General features: G+C 37.8%; 1 protein-coding gene across 29 annotated transcripts in view; it reads right to left on the bottom strand.

Moving 5' to 3' along the window:
* The window catches only part of NRXN1 (neurexin 1), a 670,738-nt gene that overhangs the window by 339,838 nt on the left and 318,857 nt on the right, over positions 1-12,043 (bottom strand). For all 29 annotated transcript variants that reach the window (XM_015621249.2, XM_015621250.2, XM_015621265.2 and 26 more), the window contains one exon: positions 326-499. In XM_015621249.2, coding sequence (XP_015476735.1) covers positions 326-499 — 174 coding nt within the window. The remainder of the gene's footprint in view (positions 1-325; positions 500-12,043) is intronic.

Genomic DNA, 12,043 nt, shown 5'->3' with positions numbered 1-12,043 from the left:
GAAGCAACCTACATTTAACATTCTGAAGTTAACTCATGTTCTCAGATCAATCTCTGTGCTTTAGGGCAGGCACATGCCTGTCTCCATAATGCTAAAAACCACAGCCTTTATGTAAGAAAGGGTCAAGCAAGATCAATTAGAAGCAGGTAAAATATAGTCTCTTGATGTATGGAGTGTAAATATCAAAAAAACCCTTACAGGATTGGCACAGCACTTTCACCATGATATATATATATGTATGTATTTATATATTAAAAAAAAATTTAAAAAAAAAAATCCAAAAAACCAAACTCCCAGCAACCAACAAAACAAGCATATTTAATACCTTCACATCCTCTTTCTATTTGTCCATTGCAGAAGAGAGCATCTGAGATGAGATCAGGGAGCCGTCCGTTCAAGTCAACTGATGCAAGGCAGCCCTGGAATCCCTCCTTTGCGTGCACCAGTTTGGGCAAGGATTTAAACATTTCTTTGGCCACTCCTCCAATATACAAATCACCTGTTGAGGAGAAAGAAATATTAGATACAAAAAAGAACCAGCAGAACCTTTGACCCACTTGATCTTCTGGCCTTTCTGTGCTGAATGACAGATATGTCCAGAAAGTATTCTTCAAAATAAATGTAGAAGAAAACAAACACTGATAACGTGTATGATAACTACGGCATGGAAGGACTGTGTTTTTTCAAATGTAAATGTAGACTTCAAATTTGTGTGGCTGCTTACTTAGAAGTACTTGGGCATGCTTTCCACATGCCAGCTGACAGGAAACATGCATCTATTTTGGAGAAGAGGATCAAATCACAGAACCCCCACCTAGAAACTCATCTAGCACTAACACAGCTGTTCATCTTTTTGTTCAATATGATTGTTCAGATAATTGTTATACAATTTGTTCATATAATTGTTCAATATTCAGGGAAGCTGACCACAGACCATGCCAGTGATGGACACAGCACAGTGAGATGAAAAGCAGTAAGTGAAGCACTAAGAGCCACCCGAAGCCCTGTATCCAGAATTATCCATTCAGAAGTACACCATGAAATAAAACATTGAAAGATACACGAAAGGAAAAATTTAAAGATACCATTTTTAGTCAGCAAAATGATCAAATATCCCCACTGAAACTCATGTGGGAGCAAGGGGATTTAGATATCTTTAAAACAGCAATGTGAACACTGAGCAAAACAAAAGAATGGAATTTCGTTGCTGAAATTATTCTAATGACAGACACCTATAACAAACAGCTTGCTCTGATGAACCTCTGGCAAGTTACTTGGACTGAAAACCAGTGCTTTTCTCTCTTCAAGTCATTCCTAGCTCTGTGACAGACTTACTGTGAAAGGACATAACTATAACTTTCCTCTTCAGCACCAAGGGGAGGATGCTTTTCTGTTTTAAAACAATTCAAGCTCTACATTTCTTTCACATGTTGGGTGTGTCTGGCAGACAGAACAGTCACCTTTCAATCCAACATAACCAGAAGAAGCTTTCTAAGTGTGCCTCAAGTGTCAGGCTGCAGGTTTAAGCAGGTGCTTTCCATACCTGCTGCTGAGGACATGCTGCAGAATAGAACCTGGCTGCTGCTTGGCCAGAGAAGGGAAGCAGGCACAGCACAGTCTCTGTTTAGACATTAAATCCTCCTTGATGATGTATTTTTTTGCTAGCACAAATTTTCAGCAGTTTATCTGGATATAGATCCTAATCTGCATTGTGCTTTCCTGAGCAACCAGTCTGGCTGATTTTGGAGCCTAGGCCACAAGACCAGAAACATCAGAGTGTTTCTGCATCAGCTCAAATGCAAAATTGTTGGTTTCCTATGAGTTTGCTGAGTTTTGTAGGTTTTACAAGGACAGAACTCAAAATGTACTATTGCCACTACCCCATGTGGCTAGTTTTAATCTCCCTCTGATTGGTGTAAATCACAAATACACCTTTTACTGGTTCTCCTGGCTTATTTCTTGTTTGAAAGGGACTGCAATTTAGTGAAGTTTGTAATGGTTAGCAGTTTACCTGCAAGGAAATAGCCTGAAACAAATAAATGTCTGTAAGACTGAGAAAAACCTTTAGTTACGACATGTCATTCCTAAAATTCAACTGCATTGGAATTAGTGAAATAGAGAGAACAGAACATGCTTAGGAAAATGCTTATTAACACATAGAATTTATAAGCAAACCAACCAAAAGTCTTAGCCACCTTTGTAGCATCATACACTAAGACACCTCAAGCTTTATCCATTCTTTGTAGATAATTTGGAAAAAAAGATCTTGCTTTCCTCTAGAGCTCTGAGGTACAATGTAAATCTCATCAATGTAAAGCATGAGATTAAATGTAACAGATTAAAATATGGTGATCTATCTGGTCCCACAAAGGGGATCTAAGTCATTCACAGCAGAAAGATTCCTGAGTTTTTCAATCTGCTGTACTGAAAACAAAGTTAAAACACTTGTGTCACAATAAAGGTTCTCCATCTTTTTCTCAGGCAGAACATCTAGAAAGCAAAACTTTTCCAGGTTTCCTGAAGCTTTGTGCCTTCAGTCACTGCCAGCTCGGAACAGAGAGATAATTCATCTCAACTGATCCCAATAGACTTAAAAGAGGAAAACCATTCCAGAGAATAGTATTAAGAAAATCACTTCTGTGATAAAAAAATTAAACTTGATCTTGAAGACATGTGTAACCTCTTTTAAAAATATACTGTCCAAGCAACATTTTTTATTCTGTGATTAGTAACATCTTTAAAACCACAACCTTTCAGACTGATCCCCTGCTAATTGCTGATATCCATCTCTCAAACCTATTGAGATTGCTATATACAGTCATGCAGTAGCTGCCAGTTATGATGGATGGCTAGCAGAAGCCCAGGTCAGTGTGCCAACATGTAAGCTGGAACTCAGAATATTTGCTCCTGAAAATATACACTGGAATATTGCCAATTAGGTATCATATGCAGTGAAGTGCAATATATTGAGTCTAAATAAGCTGCATCCCTACAGTTTACTTACAGTACTTTAAGTGTTGAAAATTGGCCTGCTCATTTTATACTATTAAAGATAAAATTTTTACAAAAACATGTTTTGAGTAATATTTCAATTTTGTTGATGTTCAAAACAACTGAGTTCTGCTTTTAAAAATCAAACGTGCATGTAATGCACACCTAATACACAAATACACATCTTATGTATTCAGTAGCCATCCTGTTATACTTCACCTTTTATAAAGTATATAAAAGTATTTTTATGACTATGAGTTAATTGTCCCATATTTAATATCAAATGTTTAATATTATCTTTGAGTTTGCCGCTGCTGGCATGAAAAGCACTTTATCTCAGACACAAAATTTTGCTAAGGGATAAACTCTGGATTAAAAATTCAGATTTTTCTTTTTGTTTTAAAGTTTGTTAATATTTTTCACTTGGTAATTTTTCCTGCCATCACAAAATTTTTGCATTGATACTTTATTTCAGTTAATCACATGTTACTTCCATGTTCATCTCAATGAAGAAGTAATTTCCAGCAAAACTCAATCCACTAGACTTTCAGACAAGACAGGATTGCAGAAAATCTAGTTAATTAAATTTTATCTCAAATACGTAATGGCAGAGATTCAGAAAAGATAAAAATTGTCCCTGTTCCCACTAAAAGAGATCAGGGGAATCAAAATAGTGCAATAGAAATTCCCAGGTTTTCTCTTTCTCACTTCTTATGTAAGTACAGCTTCATTGCTGGAAATTTTACAGAGCAAATCCCTTGTTGTGTAGCTGCCTGTTTACTTACAGGTGAGAATTACATGCAAGTTATTTCATGAAGTATGGTACCACACTTCATCAGATCAATAGTACAAGACTATGACACCGTGTAAACTGGCTGGAGCCTCAATGCAACACTAATGATGCACTGCTACCCATGAAATGTGTAACCATAGTTTCTGGAATTAAAGCTCTGCTGTTGCCTTCCTTGAACACGTTCTCTTCTAAGTTTGATTTTTAAATGTATTCCTAAAAATGTGTCTTTTTTTCTCATAGTAATCCTGATTTTTTTTTTTTTTTTTTTACTTTATAAAGGAAAATATCCAATTTACATAAAATAAATGTCAATTGTCATGGTCTAAGTTGGAGGTAGTAAAGAAATAGGTGAGGTAATAAAGTGATCCAAGATTGCCTTCTGATCACTGGAAAAGCTTCAAATAAAGCCGTTTATTTGAGAGCAGATCTCACATCTCTCTTCTTTCTTGTATTAAGGGTCAGTGCACAGATTTTTGTTTGTTTGTTTTTTCTTGAAGTGGGGGGATTTTTTCTTCCCTTTGTTTTTGTTTTTCTGAGGAAAAAAAAAAAAAAAGAAGTGTGCTGCAGGCATGTTCTCACTGGCAAGTTCATGGCAGGCCAGAGGAATCAGCTGGAAAGCTGCACTTTCAGAGCTAGACCTGCTCATGGCAATGATGGTACTGCTCAGTTATGCCATAAAATAAAGAGATTTTAGTGGGTTTAATCTGCACCTTTTCCAGGTACTGCAGATCCTCAGTTATTCCAATGATCTTTCCCATTTACACCTCTTTATCTCTTTTCTGACTTAGAGCTGATCTGTGCTTTATTAACAAGTAAATTTAACACAGAAAAAAAATGCTAGCTAATAAATTAACCCAAGTTCTCAATGTATTCATTATTGGAATCACACTTATGCAAAAGCACACAGAACACCACACAACAGTGAGTCACACACAACTGTTGGTAAAACAAATGCCAAGTCCTCCTGTAATAGCTCATCTTTTTTTATCCCAAGCCTCTGCCTTTCTTCAAAATACGAACTTTGCAAATGCTAAGCCAAAGAAATGTAAAACAAAGATTGAAGATGCTGTTCTATTTTCTGACTAACAGAAGCCATTAAAAGTTATTATCTGGTGCTAGTGACATTGCTGACAGGTCCCTTCAATAGACTTTTCTCCTTTTATCCATCCCTGAGAATTCTTACATGATATATGCTGGTGGGCAGAAACTATTAACTTCATTTAACAGCTACCATTGTCTTCAAACATAAGTAGAGAGGGAATTGTTTTCCATGTGTTTGTGATGGTAACAACATAAGAATACTGCTCATGTGTGACTGGTGCACCTGGACCCCTTAACCAAACCAGCAGCAGTTTGGTACAGGAGATTTGTGACATCAGGGAATTAGTTTAGCCAGGGTATATTTAGTTCTTTATTCTCCTAAATCTGTGTGCTTTTTGTACATATCTAGTGTTTATTTATTGAACACCTTTGCTGACAAGAAATGAAAACAATTAATTCAAATATGGTTCCATGTATGACTGAAAAAAAAATAAAAATGAGGAGGAAATACAAAACTGGAAGGACTTGTGGCTTGACTTTTTTCATAATCCATAAAAACAATATCTCTGGAATATTTTTATATGCCTGAACAAAAGCATCTTCAAATCCATCATTCTCTCCAGGAGCAGACATTCTCTCCCCCAATCTCTTGTTGTGCTGTGGGTTTTAAAAGTACTTTTTGCTATTCTCCTAATTTCTCTTTCATTTTGGAAGTTGCTTTGTCATGTTTCTAACGTCACATTGTACTAAATCACTACCATGGCAAGGAATGAGACTGTTTCTGTGGTGTACTAGAGAGGTGATACTCCCCAGGAACAAGATGGATAGCCCTGGCATACCCTGGTGGATTCTGAAAACACAGCAGGCATCTCCACAATTCCTTTATATGACACATGCAAATACAAAGGAACATCTGGCTGTGGCGAAGCCAAGGTGTCAGGCACACTTTTCCCCAAATATGCTATTTCAAAATGATCAAGCATAAAACAGCTTCTTCCCTCAGGCAGGCAAAGACAAAAGAGGACTGCAAAGACTGAGAAATGCCATGGGGAAAGTCTAATCTCGAAACAAAAAAGTGTTCACTTTATTCCAGTCCCTCCTAAAACAGATGAGCTGCTGTTACCAGATCAATAGAAATCGCTTAGTAGGATCTTAACAATTGCACTACAAAATACGTGGTGGAACTCATCCTAAGACAACCCACACAATCCCAACTCATGGTATTTTTAAGGCAACTGAATGGTGAAAGCAGTTTCTCTACACAAGCTGAATATGCACTGACTGAAAGAACAGCCACCGTCCTGGTTGCGTGTCAAGGGCTGTTGTGTCAAATGAAAATTTTCAGGTAGGCATTCAGGTGTCTTTGATGTTCACTGAAATATGGGAGCCTACTTGGCCTTGACAACCTTCTCATCTCCCCAGTGTACAAATTCACCCACCTTTTGTACATCGTGCAATAGGCAGAGCACAGTGGAGATTTTTCTTTCAAATTTCAGCACACGTTCTAGAAAAGGAACTGGGCCTGAATAGTGGATGAGTGGTCATTCTAGAGTATCTCCTCATCTTCATCAACCCTGAGTTAAACATTTGCTCTTTGTTCCATATAAAAAAAAATGTTTGGTCCTTTAAAAAAAACATTGATGAGACATAATTGCTCTTTTTTTTTCATAAACCAAGAAGCCCACTGTGATCATATCCCATTAATAAACTGAAGAACGGTTGACAAAGGCTTAAATGCTGCATCCACACAGCTTCTGCAGCACATACGCTCCAGCATATGGCTTTTCAAACCCCCTTTGCAGCAGAGAATATGCACTTTGCTGTGCATTCACAGGCCTGCTTGGTGCTAGAGCAAATCATGACTGAATTTCGTCTACCACTTGCAAGGAAGGGCACTTGAGGGAAGACATGAAAATGTAAACTCAGTGTTTTATGTCCACTTACTCACTTCAGAGATCCATTCTGTAGCTTCAGTATTGATTTGTGGTTGATGTCTTTTTGTTTTTGATGTGATTTTTTTTTTTTTAAAGAAAAATAGTATTTTCAAAAATTTTTTTCCTACTGGAATGATGAATTCTATCACTTTTAGACCCTCTGTCACCTAAGGAGGGAAAGGGTGGCTAGTTTACTTGTCCAGGCTCTGTTGAATTATCTGTCCTTTGAAATATTTCAGGCAAGAGGCTGTTTGATGATGTGACTGGTGGTGGCTTACATCTTTCACATTCCCTATACTGATAACCAAGCAAGGCAAAAATGGTTACAAGCAAATAAAAAGAAAAAAAAAAAATTAAACAATTTCTAGGTTAGCAAGTCACTCTTTTGGGAAGGAATATAGAAACTGATCTTTTCACCCCAATTCTGCACTGCTTTCAGTATCTTGCCTGAATACCCCATTAAATGTATCAGGAAAAAAAAAAAATAAAAAGAAAAGAAATCATCAGCACTGAAATGCTGACATTGTGGCTTTTCTTCAGGCACCCTTATTGGCACATAGTACATTTTGTAGTTATTTGTCAAGAGAATTAAACTTTGAAGATATTTCTTCCCTTGAGTGATACTTGACTGTTCTGTTTTACAATTTCATTGTAGCATTGCCCCGTAGTGCACACTGACAGAAAAAAACAAAACAAAACAAAAAAAAAGACAAGGAGAATTAAGAGGTACCAGAAGAAATTTACAGTTGATGGGTGCAGCATCTTACAGTTTTCACTTGCCACCAATTTCCATGGCAATCCACAGTGGAGGTACATGTGCTGCTCCACCTCCAATCTCCTGATTCCATCACAGTACACATAACTACACTGAAGACTTTCCTCACTTCCACAAATATTCTTCTGCCAAGAAACTTTTCCTTATGCTCTACTGGATGTGCTGTCCACTTCTGTATGCACCTCTTGGTGCTCAGATTTCATTTTTATTACAATTTTTGACTCAGTTTAGTGCTCCTTAAGGATTACACAAATGTGCCTGTGTTTCACAGGCAGGTAAAGCTGTGTCATAGGAAGCACTGGATTGTGAGAAACAGAAACAACACAACAACATCCTCAGGAGATAAGAATTGGATAGACAAAAGGAGATATTCAAAAAGTAAGTGCTCACATCTGAAGATTTCTTCAGGTTAAAATCTATCATTTCCCCATCAATTTTGTTCTCAAAAAACGCTTTTTTTTCCTCACAAGAAACAGTTACAAGAAAACATTTAATGTTTTCCTGACAACAAAAATCCTCAGATTCCCAGCTGCTCTGTTTCTCTCTGCTTGTTTCTACCCCAGCTAAAGACTAGATGGAGAGCACTGGCATTGAAAAAGATTAAACAGATGTAAAACCAAAGCAGTCTGCTTGTGCAATAGACTGTGAGGAAAGTTGGTGATGCATGTTAAATGGTAAATGATAAAATCTAATTGCCATATAAATGTGCGTGGCAATCCATCTCCCACATAATCAATGCTAGGCCAATTACTCTGTATGAGGGGGATGGCTGTGGTGGAGAGGTGAGGCATTCAAGCACATCAGATGTCCTTCATCTCTTTCCTGTTCTAACCACTTCTGGAGATTGTATACACCTCAGAAATAGCCAAATCTAACCAAGCTGGCATTTGCATGGCACAGTATATTCACATCTCCTTTCCTCCTGCTATAATTTTTTCACTCTCTGTTTTATCACCCAGCACATGCTCTTAGCAGAGCTTACTTTCAAAATAGTGAGGAATTCCTCTTTCCAACAGACCTACTAGACCTCAGAGATCATCTAGAAAACTCTTCCTTTGGCTAGTGCTCCACAGAAAGCTACCAAACAGCTGAGATGCTAAACGGTCTCATTTTGAATGTAGGCTTGCAGAAAGTAATTTTTATATGATATTACATTTCATCAAGACAATCACATTCAGACTCTGAGGATATTCCACTAAGCTGCCCTTTTGTAAAAAGGACGGCTCAGTTGAAATACCAGGGTTAATGAGGGTTCACAGCAGCACATTTTAAAGCAAATTTAGGATGTGCTTCTTCACTCTGTGTATCTATGGGGGGGCTAGGATGCAGTGGATGCATATTTAAACTAAATATACAGAGGTTTTGGTAAGTTTTAAGAGCATCTATGCTTTCTGTATTATTCTTAACAACTTTTACTTGGTGTTCCAGAAAGGCTTGAATGAAATTCCACAATTACCAGCAGTAATAACCTGCATGTCAAACATCTGTAGGAATGAAGGCAAATCTATCCAGTTATATATGTACAAAAGACAGAAGACCAGGGGAGAACAGGCAGAAAACAAAAACCCTTCTCACCACGTACTGATCTTACAGATTATTGCATTGTTGTTGACTTCACAGTGCAAGCTCTAGAATATCTCTATTTAATCTAGAACTACTGAAATACATTTTCAATTTTTTACCCCATCTTATAATTTTGGCAATTTGGATACAATTTCTGAAGGTTTAGTACTATCACAATTATTTTTACAGCCTGGTAGACAACATTGCTTTTTGAAAGCACATGTAAAAAATGCCAAAAAAGGAGGATAAAGGACTTCAATCATTAGATAAGGTTGTCCAATGGCCTGTTGTTATCTGCTCCTAGAACTTTGTTACATAGGAAGTTCCAAAGAAGAGTTCTCTGTTTCAAGACCCTTGTTTTTAACTCTGTACAGAGTTTGCTTTTCTATGCTATCAGGAAGACAACAGCTGCATTTGCCATTGTCTACTCCAATAGGTCACACTGGGAAGATCTATTTGCTGTTGACAGTATCTGGAACTCTGTATTTGGAACAGAACATTATTTCTGCATGAAGAATTCACAGCCCACTGGCAAGGTCATTGCATTTAGCTCAAGCATGATTATTTGAGAATTTTAAGCATTAATACTTAGTCATTTGTACAATGTTTCCATGCTTCTTAAAACTTTGTTTCTCTAGTAATAAAAATCTAAAGGATTACTGCTGTTGATGGAGACCTTGCAATGTAGAGAAAAATCATACAATGAGGCAACAATAATAACTGCCTCAGTATAAAACAACAGAGAGAATTATTACATGAAATTGAAACAATTTCAATTTCCACTGCTGAAATAGGAATTCCTTGTTATGATCAAGAATAATTTAGCTCAGCATGAATAACCAACTTTGACAGGGAAATGAAATATCAATAGATTAAGGGACTATTACAAATCATCAATGAATATGCCAGGCTAGTGGATCTATTGATAATTTAGTTAATTGAATTCAAAGTTTACAAGGATGAATTAATTGCCAAGCAAATATTTATGCACATTGAAGAGCTATAATTTGGTGTATTTGTAAAACCACTGAGGTGATACCAGAAATTAATATAACTACTTTTCTTTCAGGTCCTTCAGTCCAGTCTGTTTTCACAGTATTGGACAAAACAGCAAACAAAAAAACAAACATAGATAGAAGCAGCAGCCCTATCTCAAAAGAATAAAGGAAACCAGGGGCCAGTGAAGAGATAGAGAAATAAAACAGACAACAAGAGATCTAGCCAGGTTATTTAATCCAAGTAGGCTGATTCTGATGTGTGCTCTAATATGAAAAGCATTTTTTGAGGATGCTGTGATATATCAGCACAGGACTAACATATGACTTACAATGGCTCTAAGAGTGACATTTAGGAAGGCCATATGAAAGATGATGACAGTGAGACAAGTTGAAATAATGAATGTCAGTTCAAAAAAGCCGGTCTTGACATATGAAATGATGCACAGACAGCAAAAGTTAACCCATAAATGTTGAGCTGTGTAGGATTTTTTTTTTTTCCAGAATGGTGATTTCCTTCTAAAAACTATATAGTTAGTCCAATATCAAGATTAAGATGACTGCAGATCACCTCAGAGGAGGCAGCATATCTGTGAATATATCTTGTGACCTGGAAAATTTAAAATTGTATTGGATACTGAAGTAAAGAAACTACCAACTCATATAAAAGTTTATAACCACTTATTGTTCAGTCTAAAATAACTGCAGCAGTCTTTACCTTCTCGTTTGGTAACAGTACAATATCTCAACTTCTCATTTCAATTTATAAACTATTAAAATGCTAAAATATTTTAATTTTCTGATGGGTATTCCAAGAGAATTATGATTGGATTTTTGCAGATTTTTTTTATGCCTGCTGTTTAAAAAACTGTGTGAAAGCTTTGGGGATTAAAATACTGCCTATATGTGTAGGAGAGAAGCAAGAGGAAGATTAAACCCTAGTAGGTAAGTGGATATAAAGTGTGCTTGAGGATGTCCTCCTCCTCGGAAGCAGATCATGCATCTTCAAGTACTTATAAAATAAAATAACTTCTCACAGAACTACACTTTCCCATACCACAGAGAAAAAAATGTGGAGAAGGAAGAGACATTATAAACATGGCAAAAATCACAGTCTGAGAAAGGAAGACAACATTTCTTTGGCAACAGAAAGGAACAAGGATCACAAATGGTTTGTGTTGGAAGGGACATTAAAGATTATTCAGTTCCAACCCCTTTGCAATGGGCAGGGACACTTTTCACTAGACAAGGTTGCTCAGAGGCCCATTGAGCCTGGCCTTAAACACTTCTGGGGATGGGGCACTCACAACTGCTCTGGGCAACCTGTGCCAGTACCTTAACACCCTCACAGGAAAGAGTTTCTTCCCAATATCTAACCTAAATCTACTCTTTCACTCTGAAGCCACTCCCCCTTACCCTGTCACTACAGATGCTTGCAAAAAGTCGCTGTCCATCTTTCTTCCAGGCTTCCTTAAGGAACTGGAAGCCAAAATTTGGTAGGCCCAAAGCCTTCTCCTTTCCAGACTGAACAATCCCAACCCTCTCAGCCTTTTCTCTTAGGAAAGGTGTCCAGTCTCTCAGATCATCTTGGTGTTCTCCTCTGCACTGGTGCCAAGGGTCCTTGTCCTCTGTGTGCCGGGAGCCCAGCTCTGGATGCATTATTCCAGGTGGGGTCTGAGTGGGACAGAGCAGAAGGGCAGAATCCCCTCCCTCCCCTGCTGCCCACGGTGCTCCTGCTGCAGCCCAGGACACATTTGGCTCTCTGGGCTCCCAGCACACATGGACAGCTCATGCCCAGCCTCTCACCCACCAGCAACCTCAAGTTCTTTGGGGCAGGGCTGCTCTCCATCTCTTCATCCTCCAGCCTATGTTGACACTGGGGGTTGCCCCATCCCAGGTGCAGCACCTCCTGCTCTTGGTCTTATTAAACCTCATGAGAGCAAAATAGGTC

Source organism: Parus major, chromosome 3 (genome assembly GCF_001522545.3).
Source record: "Parus major isolate Abel chromosome 3, Parus_major1.1, whole genome shotgun sequence".
Classification (NCBI taxonomy): domain Eukaryota; kingdom Metazoa; phylum Chordata; class Aves; order Passeriformes; family Paridae; genus Parus; species Parus major.
The sequence above is the reverse complement of the archived record's forward strand: the minus strand, read 5'-3'. Positions and strand labels throughout refer to the sequence as shown.